Source organism: Helicoverpa armigera, chromosome 3 (assembly GCF_030705265.1).
Source record: "Helicoverpa armigera isolate CAAS_96S chromosome 3, ASM3070526v1, whole genome shotgun sequence".
Lineage (NCBI taxonomy): Eukaryota > Metazoa > Arthropoda > Insecta > Lepidoptera > Noctuidae > Helicoverpa > Helicoverpa armigera.
The window spans coordinates 13,679,651-13,699,365 of record NC_087122.1 but is presented as its reverse complement, the minus strand read 5'-3'; the positions used below and the strand labels follow the sequence as shown (position 1 = coordinate 13,699,365).

The window sequence follows — 19,715 nt, the reverse complement described above, 5'->3', positions numbered from 1 at the left end:
TACGGTTAAGGCACAGGTGGCAAACAGAAGCACAATGACGACCTTATTACCCCCTTTAAGTAGGTATACAACTTGAATGTTATGGAATTGAATAAAATATTCTCATAAAATTCTTACAGCATTATAATTAATTAAACAAGTAACTAGGTCAATTAGTGATCCATAATATACAAGCTACGCAGAACATGTTTCTACAAAAACAGGACAAAGAGATTCCATTGTTACATATTGCTTAGTTTTTATGTCACAAACACGTACAGACAAACATTTTGTAGTTAAATATTTTGAATTATTTCCCTCTGTGTTTAGCGAAACTGTGTAGCACAATTAGTTAGGTATTTATTTATGAATTATTTTGTGTATATGTGTGTATGTTTGTATGCGCGTATTTGTATTACATAATGTATGTGTGAATGGTAGTCATTCGTGTGTTTGCGACAGTAACTCATAAGTAAACATATAATATATTTTGACGGTCTTAAATTGTAATTGTCAAAAGGTAAAAATATCAGTCCTCTTATAATCGTCTAATTTATATGTAAAACTTCGGTATTACTTGTTCAAGAAAATATTTGATGAAATCAAGTTCCCAGGTAAGAGAATTCAATCTGAATAACACCAGCACAGCTTCATGGCGGTAATAAATCCAAATCGGAGATTTTAGGGCTGTCACCAGTTACATTCAAACGGTTATTTTACTACTCAATTTTCAAGAACAAAACTTCTGTTACTAGAAAGGAAAAGTTTTTTCATATAAAAATGGAGCACTACAAATTATTTAGTTACTACACATTACTTTTACCCTAATCAAATGTTTCCCTGAAAACAAAAACTATGATTATATCCATCCTAATCAGAATAACCGACATTAATGTTTTATGCATTTCCCCAAAATTGTTGATTACTGCTATCCTACCTATCCTAAAACCAAACCTACAAAAAATGGTCGCAGTTTCCTTAAAATGACGTGAAATTGACAGCCCTATGTCTGCCTTTGTGAGTGTAACTTGGACAATTAAGGAGGGTAAATGTGTTATTGTATTACATTACCTACAGTCGGCAGACGATCGATTCCTACTTCCCAATACCGAGTTATGAATGTTTCATATCACGGGACGATTTTATTTCATTTAGAACTTCGAATTTATTTAGGGAGTATCTTATCTGTATTTAATATTATGTAGGCTAAAAAGTTTGTTTGCTTGAACGTGTTTATCTGAGGAACTATCAAACTGCTGGTTAGATTTTAAAGAATGATGGTTTTAGGTTTATCATTTTGTATAAATGCCAATCGTATTCGAAATCTCTATAAAATCAAAACAGCGCTTACAAAATTATTTCCTTGGCTAACATTTATAACACTAGGTTAACAACAACGTCACCAATTGCCGTGATCGTTCATATACCAAATACGTTCAAATGCATCTACACTGTATATTGTATAGTAATTGCAGTTCTCTTAATAGGCAGCAATCGAGCAGCTCGTGTTATTCCATCACAAGAATTACCACAATTGCTCTGATGTCCGACTCACACAATGTAGTAAGATTGCCACAAACTATATTAGCTCCGACCATCGCTGGTGAAAAATTGCTTTATTTTTCAAGCTTTCGGTACGTCGTTTGCAAACAAAAAATTTACTCTATCTAGAAATATAAAGTAAACGTTTCACTTTATAACTATGTAACAACAATAAGCAACATACAAAAGTACTTAAAGTTGTAAGTTTTTCAAAGTTTTTGTTTGAAAAAATATTTCCCTAAAAGAGGTCAGTACGTCACATCCTCTTTGCAAATCACTCTTCGTAAAATACGCACTATTTTTTATTTATTGAACCCGGTCTTAGCCTACCTTAAACCCTGATAGTAAAGTATGGCCTAAGAAAACGTCCAAACGTCTAGTAGTATTAGGGTACAAAGCTCAGGTACAAAAGACTGTAAGTTGTCGAAAGAAAGAGAAACACACGGCTACATTCTTTGGACGTAAGCGGTTTGTGTACCGATAGCAGAAACACTACGAGGATATAATATTCTTACCTCATTAAAATAACACTCATACCTAATTTTTTTAAGAATTCGATTTTTTCTGCTCTGGTCGTATACTTGGATCCGAATCTACATAATTATGAATTTACTTTGATAGATTATATATTAATCTGTAATTTTACCTCTTAGGACGCGAATCAGACAGTGAGAAGAACGTTGGTAGTTGGTAGTAGTCTAAAAATATCCTATCTGCGTTGATCAACTTTCAATATTCCTTTTAATAACAAGAAAAGATTTTTCTAATATTTCCCGTTGTAAGTAAATAAAAAGTGCGACATAAAAATTCATATTTAAAATTCTGTACAAGTAACACTGCTATTCCCGGTATCGGAAATATGGAAGCAAGTTAATTCACTTCTACCCTCATTCATTGTATAAATTAATCTCCCATTGTGAGGCTGTTTGTTCAACGTACCATTTGCGTGCATTATTGGAAAACTATTAATCATTTAACTGTTTATTCATACAGTTATTTTAATGCAAAACGCAACGAGATTTATTAACATTCACTGATAATTTTAAACTCATTAAATTGGCTCTAAATAATTTGGTATCTATTATAAAGCTATTTGTCTGTGATATTAATAAGTACCTGTATTCGTTATGGTAATTATTTAAATCTATCAAACTTTTCATGATATGCATAGCAAAGCAGCAAACATAGCATAATAATTATATTTAACAACAGATTAAAATTCCTAAATAAATGTCACATGTCATTAATTATTACTTAAACCGTACCTATTAACGGTCCATTTACAAAAAGAGTTTTCAACTTTACCTCTAAAGATTATATATTTGGGAATCTTAGATAAAAATAAGTTTGTGACTAATCTGCCAACCGTACACTGTCTCTGCTTATCGAAATCTACGTGTAGCAACCCTTGCTAACTCACCAGGGATGCTGCATCTCTCTCACACACATGTAACTTCACATCTCGCTATCTCGCGTCATGATATTAATGTTTGCGGAAGAGGCTCAACGGAGCAAACAAAAACGTTAGCGAAGGCTATTTCGACGTCGTCTTACAAGTTAGAACCTTACTGGTTCTTATGTCAGACTGAGTAAGACTAGCTGGTTTTCACGGGACTGGTTGTGTTTTGAGAGAAGTACATAACGTACTAAGTAGCTTTACATCAGTGGTTCCTTTACCATTATCTGTGTGTACCGCTTAAGGACGTACCAAGTAACGTATATTGAAATAAGTATTTTACATTTTACAGTACGGTATTTAAATAAACTTCGAAAGATGTATTGTCTGTACTGTAAAATGTTTATTCTAATCGGTCCAGGCGTCTTCAAAAAGTCGAGTAACAAAGACGAAAAAAAACATGCGGTTTGACAATCACCTCCCTCTTTTTTTTAAATCGGTTTAAAATTAAATAACTTTGGTCCTTTGAGTTTTCTAAGACAACAATGTTTCTTAGTCCAATATGTCAGGATCTTCTCTAAATATGTAAATCGGTATTGAATTCCATGTGGAATGAATTGACTAATGATTTCAGAAGACAAATAAGTTCCTCTCAGAGAAACATCTCCAAAGCGGAATGTGCCGACAAATGTCAAAGGTTATCCGTTTCGTAATTTCGTTTCGACAACTTTACTTATATTAAATTGGATTGTAACTCAATATATCTGATATGGTTTCAAAATACCAACTGATATACTGACATCTACTGATTATTCTAAGTAGTTTACGCCTGCGAATAACTACGTTTACGTCACGCACCCACAGCATGTCTCCATCTCCAAACTAGCACCTATCTTCATGTCAAATTTCATCTCAATCGGCTCAGCCGTTTCAGAATAAAAGCATAACAAACCATCGAAAAAGTCGTGGTGGCCTAGTGGGTAAAGGACCAACCTCTCAAGTATGAGGGCGCGGGTTCGATCCCAGGTCAGGCAAGTACCAATGCAACTTTTCTAAGTTTGTATGTACTTTCTAAGTATATCTTTGACACCATTGACTGTGTTTCGGATGGCACGTTAAACTGTAGGTCCCGGCTGTCATTGAACATCCTTGGCAGTCGTTACGGGTAGTCAGAAGCCAGTAAGTCTGACACCAGTCTAACCAAGGGGTATAGGGTTGCCCGGGTTGAGGAGGTCAGATAGGCAGTCGCTTCTTGTAAAGCACTGGTACTCAGCTGAATCCGGTTAGACTGGAAGCCGACCCCAACATGATTGGGAAAAGGCTTGGAGGATGATGATGATGATGAAACCATCGAAAGAATCATACGATCGCATTTATATTATCAATTGCATTAGATTACGAGTAGAACTGTGAGAAATAACAAGTACGAACGAACTGCAACGTAATAGTAGTATTCAAGAATAGACAGTTCACAGAGAGAGTACTTAAAGCTGACCGTCCCGCCGCGAACTCTGTAACAACAACTATTTCTGTACCCACCGTACGGCTTCACAGAACTTACTCCGAAATAGTTGCGAGCCAAACAAAGCATATTGTAATCACCATTGTACAACACTTTGTTAATAACCCATTAATAACCGTTATTGTCTTATACAAACTTGTTCGCTAAATTAATTCTTTAAGTACAATAGTCGTCATTGTTAGGTAAGCACTTTTGTATCGATTGCTATTTGTAGTTGATTAAGTTTCGTGAATTAATTGTATTTATTTGAAGCAAATATTGGTTAAATTGAAGTCAAAGATAAGTCTTGGTTCAATGTCAAAGTCAGATATTGTCTTAATATGACCTACAGAGAGGGAAAATATATGTCAAAATAGGACATTTATTAAGTACTCTATCCACAGTTGTTCACCAGATGAAAAGTCTTCCTCGATAAACGGGCCATCTGACATATAAATAATTTGAAGATAATCGCGTTAAAAAAAAATCAACCAACAAAATCTTCAGCTGTATTTGTACAGATTTATGACACAACACATCTTTGTTAAGAAAGTCGCGCCAAACAATGTTATAAATAAGTTGGTACTCACAGGAGTTAGTACTAGTCCCACGTAAACAGTAAAACACACGATAACTAAGCTCGCAGGTGGTTCAATTAGAACTAAACTTATTACGCTGAATGTCACACTAAGGGCCACAGTTTATTCACTGCGCGCCACTATGTAGGATAGATACAGCAGGTTTAATAGGCACGCAGATAAATATCATATAACGATAAATAAATTATGTTGTGGGACCTTTTTTTGAAATATATAATTTCTGTGAAAATTATTTCTGCAGGAATTGAAACAACTCGAATAAGCTAAGAATTAATTAAGCTTTCAAACTCTTAAATGTGTTGAAAGTGACACACACTAAAGGACTACCTACGGTCTTTCTGATTACATATTGTGGATCTTCTTTTCAAAGAGTTATGTTTAGAATCACATTATGTAGTCTTTGATCTTCTGTATTTTCTTACATAGTAGCACTGTATGTACGATTATCTTCAATTAATATGAGCCGTATGCGCCGCGACGTTTGTCGCGTACACTCGTGTGCAAATTGTGCACCGCACTAAATGCTATTCAATGCTCTCAATTAGTGTAATTAATCCAATACGCGTGTACTAATAACTGAATAGTTCATATTTTATATGAAATTAATACGATTAATTAACACCTGATATTGCAGAAATTTTAATGAGAATATCTTTGGAATTTAATTGGCATCTAATTTTCCATTATGAATTTTGTTAGACAAGAACAAGAAAATTAATTTCTGAAAACTTTATGATTTTAGATTTATATCTTTGACACTTAGTTTCGCTACATACTAATCACCGTATTTTTTCCATCTTCTTAATCATCGAGAAACATCGGGTAAAGTCTCCCACAAAGTAAGTAACAAACTAGAAAAACTTCGTCGCAAGTGAAACACGATAAAGGCATAAGGGCGCCCTCAGACCGGCCATCAGAACTAAGTTAGTAAGAACAATTAACATAAATACGAAGGGCTGCTGGTTTCTTAGGGGACACAAAACAATGTCCTGTGGACAGAAGTTGTGAACACCGCTGTTTCACTTGTTTACAGGTTTGTGTCTTTCATGATTTACAGCTGAAATGGTAGTTTTGGTAAACTATCTACAACGGTAGCAGATGAGAAGTTAGAATCGATTTAAGTAACCAGTGCAATAATTGAATTCTTAAATGACGATGCCTAAATAGGTATTAAAAGTAATTATTCTCCGTTACAAGTGTATTTTATTGCATATTTATTCGTAAACTAATGCATTTTCTAAGATGTACCAAAACTCTAAAAAAAAACGAAAGACCGTGGTACAGGTCATGACATAGGTCACCAATGGCCGCATAATCTTGTGGTCGAACCACCTATGCGGGTGTTACTTGACCAAGAACTCTTTTAATACATATAAAAAATATTACTTTAAGAAAATAATGTCTACAAAATGTTCCAAAATTCGTCATATTGAAGTGTTACTCTAATTCCGTCCCCCAGTGTTCGTGCGACTACATTGTCGTAAGAGGGTGTCAATTACAGTATTGTTAAAACGCCATTGTGTCGGATAACACTTGATTCTGTATATTTAGCTAAATTCGCTTCAGTTATATTGTGTATTCTGCAGGTGATATTCCTTAAGACGGAATTAGAGGTGTATGTGATTGTTGTCTGTGAATGACTTAGGAGAATAATAATACCATTTTGCATCTTTAAGCTCCATCATCTTTACAAGCCGTTGACAGTTCAGGTTAAGTAAAGCTCAATGAGGTCTGTTTCTGGATGAGTCTATTAGGTACCTAGAGTTGCAATGAGACTATTAGGTAGATGCAAAGTTTTTTTCAAATGTCTGTGGTATCCTATACGTAGGACTTAGGGAAGGATCTTGACTTTGTCACAAGGCAATATATTCAGTTTTGTACAAAACTTTAAACCATATCACAATTCAATAGTTACGAATGGGATCAAAAAATCCCTTTTCGCTACACCTCAGAGTTCTATCCTGTCAGTACATATTTGCCGAATCCATCCAGAGCTATCCAGTTCCATAGAGCGAGCGAGGCGTCGGTTTAACTCGCAGTGCGTATTTGTTCTTTTTTTATATGATATGGTAACTGCTTTTATCAATAAAGTTTCACGCACTGTGATTGGATTAAGAATCGAGCTGGCAGTGAATGTTTTAGTAAACGTTATACATAGTTCATAGTTGATGAGTTAAGAAAAGTTTACACACAACTATCATTAGTTATCGTTTTGTTACTTTAACTGTCGAGACTTCATAAATGTCAAAACAAAAAGTCTTGCTTTGTACTTTTATAAGTTATCATTGGAAAGCCCATTGGGATCGTTTGATCACCCCCATGTGATTGAGAGAACCTGGTGATTATGCGAACAAGTTTGTTCATCAAGTTTGAGTATGCATCGGTCAACAGCTTAGACATGGGGATTATTGAAGGAGATAGTTTGGAATGTAGTTATGATAGGATATGCATCTTAATTATCTTATAACGTTATTTCTCAGGATATACACTATCTAAGTACCATATTTAAAACAGTTTAGTAGTTTTGGTATGAAAACGCGACAGATAGAGTTACCTACTTTTGCATTTGTTATAATAAGGATGTTATTCTTCTTTTCTCGTCAATACAATCTGAAATATACGTAGAAAAATATACCTTTTCAGAAATACTAGTTTAGTTCTGAAAGTTCATATAGATCTATTCATTCAAGGAAGTATTAATTTTCATGATGAAAACGAGCTGACGTAAATAACCACACGATAACTCGAGAGCTATGTAACTGAAGCGAAATTAATTTTGCATCAACAAAGGTGGATTCCCGATAACATGAAAGTTATTTAGTTGGTAACTCGCCAAAGTAAGCCGATACTACTGATGTAGGTCAACTGTTCATGGTAAGGTCAGTTTAGCTAGTAATGCGCTATTGATATTTGTTACCTATTTAGAATCACTAAGTATGTTTAGACTGCTGACTTTACATAACTTTGGGGTGAATTGTGAATTAATGGACCTAACATCACTATTCTTTGCGTGTGTAGCAAATTTTAAACAATTGAGAAATAACAATTGAATGATAGATTTAAACTATAAACTGGTACTTACGTCACATATTCTAAAACTTTTTTTTACATATCAATCTGTCTGTATTTACAGTTATCCTTATACACAGTTACATTTTAGCATTTAAATCAAGTAATCAGATTTATCAAGGGAAACAAAGCGACTTATCAGTTCTATAAAATTTATCTGATAAAATGCGTATAAAATAATTTGTTAAATGAATTTTCAGATACTTCTTACAGTGGCTGAAGTTTCAGCGGTAAAAGTTATACCGGCTGACTTGCAGACTTAACAAGTGATATTAAAAATGTTTCAATATTCAAAGCATCTATTGGAAAATATCGTTTAATTAATTTTAAGACTCAAAGAATATTATAATTTTTGAGATTGAAAAATAACTTTGTGGTAATAAAGAAAAATATTTGGGAAAATCATAATAGGTATCCATTACCCGCAGATTCAAAAGATTTTTATTTACATTTATTTGACTGACAAAGGCGTTTATTTAAAGCCCGATTTCAGGTTCCAATTCGCAATTTTGAATTGAAAAAATCGGCAAAATGCTTTTCAGATACCTCCCACAGTTTTTCTTCAATTTCTGCACATCGTTAACATCGTCACTATGCTTTGTTTAAATACTTAAAGCTGCTGAAAATATTTGAGTACCAAATAAAAATGTGTTTAAACTGCAGTTAGGAAACCCTTGCAGCTTGCAGTCGTTAACGTGGATAAACGTTGCATTCTTAGTGTCGAAGCAGCCAAATCCTCTAGTAAGCCGTGACGACTCAACATTTTATATAGTTCGACAGACGCTAAGACTTTGTGAATATTGCCGTCGTACAGAAGACATAGTAGGGCTTGTGTTGTTATACAAAACATAAGAGAATAAAATTCGAATATCATACAAAAACAAAAAGTTAACAGCTACATTAATTCTTCGTCTGTCCGAACTGGTTTTCGACCCTGCGACTTCTTGTAAAATAGTCGCACTTACTTACAGTCGTTCTCAATTTTCTATCTATCTCTAGTTTTGCTCACTGTAGATAGGAATTTGACATTACTGGTATGGAGCATATGTCAAAATCTATCCCTATTAAGCCAAAGTATAGATTGAATATGGGATCTGCCGTAAACCAACGAGGCAGTTAATATACCAACTTATCGCCTAACATAATACACTCTAAGTGAATGTAAGTGAATACATAAAGATACCTAAGTTCATACATTGGCAGGCAAGTGCGAGCCGCTGATAAGGAATTGCCGACAGCCGAAGTGCCCAATACCGGCTTATTAGTTCTCATTATAATCTGGAGAGAATAGACTAACATGAGATAATGTACGTTATGAGAGTAAACTAAATTACGCGGTTTATTTTGTAAAGCAGTTAATGTTTTTTTTTATTATAGCTGAATTGGTTTGGAATTATGTTTGTATCTTGCAATTAACTTTGTTTTCTTTTTAAACAAGAGTACATATTCCGAAAACTGGCAAAGATTTAAAAAGTAGATATTTCGACGGCTCCTAAGTATACTGAGTCAACTAACAAATTTTGCGAATTGCGATTTTTTGTGTGTTAACACAAATAACAATAACAATATTGTAAATACACTAAAAAAAACAAAACGCAAAATTTGTTAGTTGACTCAGTATACTTAGGAGCCGTCGATTTGTGGTATGTTGTCCTATTTATATTGCAGTGACGACAACTAACGAATTTGCTCAACTATTAACCTAAACAGAGAATTAAAAATATAATATTAACGATGATTATAGCTATAGGTCTGATATTTTTCCAGGCTGTCAATATCATACACCTAATGAGTTGATCGTCGTTTTTGGTTCACTTATATTTTAACTAACACACTATCGTTTCTCATATTTTCACGAGTAATAAGCATTCTTTTCTTAAAAAAGTCGGTATAATAAATAAATAACTTCGTCGTAATTCAATAGAGATGGCATTTGATAGAGTACACTCGTCAGATCCCATCTCGCGAGGTCGCGTTGCTAAGAGATCTCGCGACGAGCAGTGAGCGCGTTGCCATGGTAACGGAGCCTGGGAGATTGTCGTACAACCTGTTACTATTCTCACGGACACCTTGTAAACTTTTTCTATAGGTATACACTGGATTTTTGATGCGGTTTCACTTGTGTGACGAAGTAACTTTCATTCATCTATTTATACATGTTTATATGGTCCCACCTACCTTTATACCCAAATCTCTGAATGTTTTACCATAAAAGCAAAATAAACAAACTTACTTTCGCATTCATGATATGTATTAGCAGGGATGTATCTAACATTGTGCCCTTTTTGTCCAAAAGGTTAGGCAGAGTTGACCCCTGACCTTCGCCCACATTTCATGCGTCACCTATAAGTATGGTGTACAGATATTTTATCCCCCGAAAGAGAGTGAGCCATACTTGTGCCTGCACAATGTTCTTTCTATCAATAAGATAATGTAAAATTTTTGCAAACAACTCATTCCGTTTAGCCCCTAGATAAGATCGAGGAACAAATATCTAAACAATTAAGAATCTAGAAGTAGTTACCTTTGAAAGACGCCATGGTGTGTCCGCGCGACCGTCCGTTCCGTTCTCATCTATCAGTTCCGCTGTCTACACGTCGATGTCCGCGCGGAACTTGTCACTTTGCGTTGCGGATATCTGGGAAACAGAGGATTTACACGTTAATGGATGTATGTATATCTTACAACTGGAATTATTTATCACGCTTCACAATCAAGTTGACTGCACTGACTTTACATTTTGACTACAGATTTTAGCTCATGCTTATCGCCAAGTAGCTGAGTTATTTGACGGTGAACTGTAGATAACAAAGTATTGTCTGGTACATTTCTTCCACATACATGAAGAGAAAGGTTTAGTTTACAAGCAATTCTCTTGTATCTCTAATGTTTTTGAAGTAATTTTTTATTTACTTTGAAAAATATTAATTTAATTTAAATACATCTAAAGATAAATTAAAAAACGTAATTCGTACAATTTCAATAAAACTCACTTTTATAAGGAAACAGTAGCTTATAAATAAACAAACAAAAAGTACCTTACAATGAGAATGTAAATAGGTATTTCTCATTATGTTCTGTTTTTTTAACCCCCGACGCAAAAACGACGGGGTGTTATAAGTTTGACGTGTCTGTGTGTGTGTGTGTGTGTGTGTGGTATGTAGCTCCCCAAATGGATGATCCGATTGTAATGCGGTTTTTTTTGTTTAAAAGGTATGTCAGTCGGGAGTGTTCTTAGCTATGTTTGGTGGAAATCGGTTCAGGTCTTCAAGGTCATCAGCTCGTTTGCTAGATGTGATAGGAATGTTACACGCTCAGTTTACTTGCAAGTATATGTGGGATCTGAAATTTGAAACACTAATGTCTTTTGGAACCACTGAGCTGGTCTGCTGTCAGGGCACGAAGGTAGGAGACGTAACCCTGAACTGCCTTTTAGTAAACCCATCGAGTTTGGGCTCGTTGAATTTGTCTTGACGAGTTCTCTTCATGTTTCTGATTGACGAGAACCTGATGCTGGAAATGGGATGTGGCGAATGAAACCCTGGAATGCCGGAATGAAACGGATAAACCGATTTATATTTTTGCTGAAAATCTAGAATGTCCAAAGGTTAATCTTTATTGTTTCTCAATCTGTGCAATTCTCCCAGAGCCAGTTTGTCATGAGGATTGTTAAACAGCTTCCTTTGGCCGAGATCGTATATAGCGACCCCATCTTAAGATAAAATAAATTAAATGAAAGAAAAAAAAATTAAGGAGCTCCTTTAAGAAGCATGAAATAAAATTAAATTATAAATTTAAAAAAACCCCCGACCCAAGAAAAGTACGCAATAATTATGACAAAAGTTTAAAAACGCTAAACCCTATAAAAAGCAAAAAATAACTTTTAACACTACGTAAACTAAATTTTGACGTGTCGGGGGACCGCTTTTTACCTTCATAAATACTTACATAAATCAAATGATACCTACCTAATTACAAAATTCGTTTACAAAAAAAACACGTATCTAAAGTAATGAATTAGAGCGGTCCCCCGACACGACAAAATTTAGTTTACGTAGTGTTAAAAGTTATTTTTTGCTTTTTATAGGGTTTAGCGTTTTTAAACTTTTGTCATAATTATTGCGTACTTTTCTTGGGTCGGGGGTTTTTTTAAATTTATAATTTTCTTGTATGTAAATAAACGTGAAAACAATGTTTATTATATTATCTTTGACGGAAGAGCGCTGCTAAGCTGGCATTCCTCCTTTGTGAGGCTTGGCGGGAAATCATAATTGTATTTGTATAATCCATCTTTATTATTCCTTTATTTATTTTGTTAAGACGATGTCTTATCTTGTGAAGCATTGTTATCATTTATCATCGAATGTTGATCTATGTAGTTTTGTTTCGATATTTGGCTATTTTCCTACACTCACAGAAATTAACTCTTATAAATGTTATGCTCCTTTCTTTAAAATCAATTAGGTGCAAAGTACTTCAGGATTTAAGATCTATCGGCTCTTTAAGTTTTTAGGCGTCATTAAAAATATATTTGGCATGTTCTCAAGATATTTCTCACCCCAAGTTCTAGCCTAAATAACTCGAGCGGCGTTTCAAAGAGAGGCTCAAAGCGTCGCCGCTGGCGATCTGGTTCATTCCTCCCAAAGGGTGCTTTACAAAAGTGTGGTTATTTCTCAGATATATTGCTGGCTTAGCAACACTTTTTTATGGTAGACTTGTAATAAAAATGGTCGTTTTGTTATAGGAGCTTTTCAGTACAACCTTCTTGTTTCTTGTGGTTATAATGTTGCATAATTATATTACTAAGGGATATTAATAAAACTGCAGTCCACGTGAAGAGATTATATCGTCTTAGACTAAAAACCTCAGAAACGCATTTCGTGCTCAATCTTTTAAATGGTTTTCCTAGAAAAGAAACATTGCGAAGGACATCCTATTCCTTTCATCCTTTTTCACTTCCGAGGTTTACACTCAAAGATGTCTAAACAAAACACAACCTACTGCACAGCTGGCATCGTCATTTTGTTCGACGAAGCACCATTTTATCTCAAAAACAATCAAAATGAAAGAATACTAATAAAAAAGCACACTAAAATATATTAAATTTGCTGCTGTTAAAGCGAAATGTATGATGTTTGCGAGGCGGCGCGAGATTCATTTCCTGACTACGTGTTTCATAGCGGCCTGGCATCGGACGAGATCTTTAAATGCCAATATTTTGTTATTACGTTTTTCGTTTGAGTGATGTTGTTATTTTGTTGAAGCAAAGTTTTTTCGGTGTAGTATTTATTGGTAAAAAAATGTTTTGAGGTAAAATAGGCAATTACTGAGATTGTTAATTGCGGTTGTTGACTTGACATGAGGAAAGATCATGTCCAGAATAGACTGATCAGAACTATGTAGATGTTGATGAAACGTATGGGCTACAAAAGTACATCGCCCTTTTTCAAAAATACTTTCACCTTAAAAAATACATCTTAAACGTTCTACAAGCTCACTGAAAATAATCCGGACGTCACATGTGTTTAATTAAATGTAATTAAAACACGAACAAGACGGGCCCTTTCTTAATTAAACATTAATTTGATCTACCCTCACGCGGGGTTCGGCATACATGCCTACTTAACAAATGTACACGAACTCGACAGTATTTTCCGACGCAAAAATAGAACGACTATGGAACAGGTATTTTGAAGTATTTTTGGAACTGAAATATTTTCATTCGCTGAAGATTTTATTTTCATTTAAAAAGAGGATCTTATTTATTTTCAGTAGGTAGGTAAGTAAAAAGTAGATGTGCTTTTATTTGAATTTGCTATTTCGTTCCGCAAAAAAGACTATATTTAATTCAATAACTGAAGTATCAAGGAAGATACTCAAGAAAAGAAATAGAACAACAAAATGATAAATATATACCGGAGATTGCGATGTAAAAATGCTTAAGGAAAATATCGGAGTAAAAACAGAAAAAAATACATAAAAGTAGCATCGCCCAGTTCATGTTTAATATTCATATATTTCTCCGTACGGTATGGAAAATGTAAATAATTGTTTTAAATGGATGATGCCGACTAATGAGTGGAAATAAATCCTTTTAGTGTTAATTAAAACGAGATAAACGCCACTTTTATTGAAATGTATCATTTATAAATTAATTGCCTGTCGCTCAGGTTTGGTTTTATTTATATTTTAAACATGTTTTGATACGCCAACATGTGATGATGGGAAAAATTAGTCTTTTGTTTGTTAAAAGATAAAGCACATTGGTCTTACTACAAAAACTTAAACATGTGTCAAACTCTTGTCTAGAAGAAGTGTGGCTGCAAAATGGACCTTATTTCAACGTCATAATCTGTTTTTTTTAGACAACTGACGTTTAAAATGTTTGTGGTAAGACGGTTTATGTTTTATTATTGTTTATACTAGAAGATTCTATTTATTTGGTTATCAAGTATCGATTCTCCACGTAGTACAGGCAAATTAGGTAAAACCGACATCAAAGAAGTACATAATGGACCATTCGACGGGTTTTTAGTCAATTTAGTTTTTGGGTTAATTTAGTTTATATTGGACCAAAACCCTAAATTGTTTTCATAAAAATATTAACTTTGGTATTTTTTTGGGTATTTTTCAGCAAGAAAATAATTTCGTATCATGCTCACTAATGCTTTTATTCGGGTTCTGTAAATAAGTCTAAAGTCTATTTGTATTAAGTCAATATTGACTTATATGCATTTTTATACAAACATTTGCAAATCTCACAGAAAATATGTGTTATCGTATCGTTTAAGGAAAATATCAGTAAGAGGTAGCTTTGTTTAGACGTGCTAATATAAATTTTAGGTGTTTAATTTTCCTGGGTATTTCAAAGATTTTCAAAGAGAGAGGGTTAAGGGATATTCACACATTTTACATACATATTTATCTTCGTGTTAGCAACAAATAGTTATCGAGAGTTCAGCATCAACAGAATTGCTAGATCAAAGTCGGGGGAAGAAACTAGGTACAGTAACGTACAGCAGGGCGAAAAGACATTGTAATTACTCCAATCCATCCCACAATCCGGCAGAATCAGCTTATGTTCATTACAACGTAACAGGATTACAACTAACATCCCTATTACAATCCTCATCTACAATACAGTTTATATGTTTACGTATATGTCCATAATAATATACATTTGTTACGTATAATTATTGTCTTGATTAATTTGGGAACCTTTGGCGTTTGTGTATGAGGTATCTGTGTGGCTGAGCCAAGGGATGGTATACGTATTCATCCATACGCAAATTGTGATGTGAATGAATAACGGTTTAGGTTTAACATTAAAGTTTAGTATTTTAAGTTCTGATTTAGAGAACAGAAAGACAATTACTCTTTAAGCTAGTAAGAGGGCGAAAATTATCGCTTACCGCATCTGTCAGATCACAACTGTTTAAACAATCCGTGTAAGTAGACAGGACACATCCAAAAACAAATAAAATAAAACTCGGATACTCGCAAGAGATTCGGGCTCCAAGTACACAATCTAGCAAGTAATTGTAACAGCATAAATGGTTTGCATTTACTTCACTGCTGGACCTGAGAACCTATTCATCACAATACTCGAGCGAATCCCCCAATGTCCACACACAGCTTTCATTAACCTAATCACAGCCACAGTTAACCCACATAATATGAAAGTACGTAGATTTCTCATTGAACAAGCTGTAATATAAAAGTCCCGCTGTCACGGGTAACCACTTTGCGGGATTGCAAACCTTAGAGCGAGTGTACCGCAGTCATTTGTTAATTTCAAAGAATACCTGCCTCATGTAATGTGGGCATTTCGTTTTCAAACATAAAGGGAACAATATTACATTTGTACGGTCATATTAAACTTGTTTTTTCCAGTTTGTGTTGTATGTTTACTTATTAAATGCAACCTAACAATCATTATATGTATTGTATAAGTATCACAACATATTATGAGTATTTCATTTTTGTTCCTGATTTAAATATTTTGCACTTTAATTTAAATGAGCTGTGTTGTTCCAAAAAAAATCAAAGTGGTAAATATTGGTAAGCGGTTGATAGCAGACAGGATTTGAGAAACCAAACTGAATATACTGTAAGTAAAGTTTTTTTACAGAATTCTCATTTTCTTTAATAGCTGTAATGAAAAAGCAACTAGCAGCAGGAAACAAAATTAAAGATTCGATAAACATTAGAAATTTCAATAGTTCATATACCTAGTCAACGAATTGGTTCCTAAAAGGTTTCCATCAAAGGACATATCGGTCTTACATTCGAATAAACAGAAGAACCAATCATAGACTTCTTAAATAGTTCGATCATTAAATTAAAGTTTAATTTGATTGCTTCATTCTCCATATACGTATAGAATCGATCAACAGTCGCAGTTGGTCGGATTCCGACTCGAATCTCCGCCAATTGTTCCTCTGATCAATTGTTCAGTCACTGACTGGTTCATCTATTCGCATTCGTCAGAATTTGACGTCACTGTCGTTCGGTAATTTACATTCTATCGACGTAACGTTTTGTCGATATAGGGATTAATGTGTGTCGCTTTGGTTTAGGTAATTAAGTACGTCTCGTGTGTAAGCAAGTAGATTCGAAAGTAGCGAGTAGAGTACATATATTATGTGACGCTACTATTGTTGCCAACATTAATACTTTTTTTATAATACCTAATACTACTTCTCGCACCCAGATAAAAGTAGCCTGTATATATAGTGGGATAGTTAATCATAGTAATTAAACAGCCCAAATATCAGTTGACGCCTTTTTACGGATACAAACATGTCTACGCCACAAAACAAATCTAACTCCAATTTGATGTGAACCCATTTGCTTAGCAACTAGCAATATGTTAGCAATTCTATAACAATTACATTAGGTATTTCTACTATCACGATTAATATCGATGTTCGTGTCTACGGCTTTAATTTCAATATCTGTGAGTTCGCGCATTTCGTGTGTGAAGCGGAGATACCCGAGTATTGGCGTGGAAACACGATAACAATGACTAAACAACCTGAAACCAATGTAACTACCTAATACTTAGTAATAGGGTAACTGTAGATAAGTGATTTAAACTAATCATACTTGTATGAGTCATACTAGTTTTCACTCGTGTCTTAAAGATACTACTTGTTATGCCAGCAATCATAGATTTTTTAAAATGATTTTGTTTTGTTTTAAGTGTAACATGATTGTACTGATAGTTGTATTGTGATTGATAGTTGTCACCCGGCAGATACAGTAGGTATAGAAAGTCTTCTTTTACCTACTTAATTGTAGGTTATATACTTGTATCCCGGTACAGAAAGTATTATCCTCAGAGCGCGAGCAAAGCTGTAATAGACGTCTAGTATTATAACATTTAGCTCGTTTAGGCCTCAAATATGTTTATGTAACGTGAGAGAAATTAATTACTCAATGTCAAACCGGATTGTCTGTCTTTGCGTACAAATTAGACTAAGAAGGTTGTGAACCTCTTATATGCTTACACGTTAATGATAAGTTTGATATGAAGAAACAGTTGATCTTCAATTTAAAAAAGAAAAATCTTTAAAGATTACGTGGTTTGCGAGCCATATGAATTTTCAAAGTCGCTCTAAGAAGAATGCGGAGGGTTCACAAAAAGTCTACTAAGTACTAGTCTAACTATGTAGATCATTAAATTCTATGTTATCTGAGGTTATGTTGTATAAGATTTTGTCCACGATGTTAGTGGGAATAAAAGAAAAATCCCTACTGACTATTAATGCTTCGATGTCGGAGCACGGAAATATACTAAGGTCATTCAATAAATACAAAAAAGTATTGTTTACCCAGATAAATGTAACAAAACATCGTGTATGAAAAAGGCATCTTTTTCAGTGAATCTGAAAATAACAGCTGAAAAATACGCGAATTAAAATATTCAACAAATAGAAATATATTTAACAAACAAGCGGCTACCAATTTGGGCCACAAAAAGTACAGTTTGCATCGAAAATTGATATCCAAAGCAATAAAACAAATTTACGAGCGGTATCGCAAACAATACAGGTGCTGGGAGCTCTGATATATTGCCCCCGATGAATACCAACAATACATTACTCCTATTGACTGTACTTTCACTGCGAAACCAACTTCCCAAGGTATTTCTTAAAACGATTATTTCAGCTGATTTAAGCGAAGCTAAGAATTAAATTGTACGAATTTTTCTTTTCGTCAAACAAAAAATAAACTCATTTATATTACGAAAGAACAATAACAGTGAAAAAAAATCTTACAATAGAAGAAAAACACCTTTACAAATGTTCTCAATAAATCTGCTGACATCGGACTCAAGTCTTTTATCTTTGGAATCACAACTCACGATAAACCAATTATAATGTTAGAGAGATGATAAACTGAGGGCGTCTTTAAACTTTGGGCAAATTGAGATTTCTGCTCGAACAAACTTTTATTGCTTTTTTGTGGAGAGAGAAAAAACAAGCGAATGGCCAGCATTCAATGAGAACCCGTTTGTTTTTCGCGAAGGTTTTTTTATTGACCCGTGACTGTGATACTTATACGTAAATGTCTTCAGCTATATTATGTGTGTATGTTGTGGGTACCATCTGTTTGGTTTACAGTAAATCTCGGTGGATTAATAGATATATAATTTGGTTTCAATGAAACAACATTTTGGCAGTTTTTTTAAGTTCGAGCTAAATATTTAGAATTACAAACTGTTATATTTTTGTAGCGCCATCTCTCTGAATTGTAAAATTAATATTTGAAAGGCCAGTATCTAAATAGGTTACAGAATATAAAACTACTACAATCAAGTAATTCTATATGTTTTTACCGTTACAGTACAGGCCTTGGAGACATAATGACATAACAATATTCTCTATCATACTCATTGGTGAATACGTCTAACTCTCCAGTACAATATGTTTGTCCCAAACTTGGTCTAACACAAAAACCAAACTGCCATTCCGACTTCACTAATACCTATGGCAACCTAATGTGGGGATCAGGGTTCGTGGAATACTTGCGTAATTAAATAATAACCGTTGAATTTCAATCTAAACTATTTATTACTATTTTTTTACTTAAAATCGTTAGGTACATCGTCTATCTGTTAACTCTTCCATCTTTAAATTATATTCTCAAAACCAATCTCTCACTCTCATTCATTCATTCCCTCTTACTCCCACTCATTCGTTTAGAAACGTCCATCATCTTACACACATCTCAATCGTTCAGAAACATTCAATCCCACACTAATAATTCTTAAGAAGTCGATATTTATTGTCAAAGTTAGCACTAAACGGCCCAGATGGTTGCTGAACTTGACCCAAATAAGACGTTCGGGGGTCGGGGCTCGACTCGAGGGATCTCTCTCCCTCAGCACGCGAGGGACAGGGAGGGACGAAGGGCTCGAGTGTGAGCGATTAGTGACGTGAGGGAAGAAGGCGGAAAGATTGCGCCGAATTTGTTTTTTGGGAATATTGTGGCCATCGTGTTTTGTGTGTAGCATGATTTATGTTTTATTCATGTTTCATATAAAATTTGGATCGTATATCATTATATTCGAAATCGGTATTAGTATATTTGTTCAAAGAAATCATACACGACAGCACACTAT

At 34.3% G+C, this 19,715-nt stretch overlaps 1 protein-coding gene across 2 annotated transcripts in view; it reads right to left on the bottom strand.

Annotated features, from left to right (window-relative positions):
* The window catches only part of LOC126053717 (atrial natriuretic peptide-converting enzyme), a 76,963-nt gene that overhangs the window by 49,272 nt on the left and 7,976 nt on the right, over positions 1-19,715 (bottom strand). Inside the window, exon 2 of one of the 2 annotated variants that reach the window (XM_064043739.1) lies at positions 10,611-10,724. In XM_064043739.1, coding sequence (XP_063899809.1) covers positions 10,611-10,626 — 16 coding nt within the window. In that variant the 5' untranslated portion in view covers positions 10,627-10,724. Of the gene's footprint in view, positions 1-5,008; positions 5,082-10,610; positions 10,725-19,715 lie in introns of those variants that run through there. The other variant, XM_064043740.1, reaches the window with a different exon arrangement.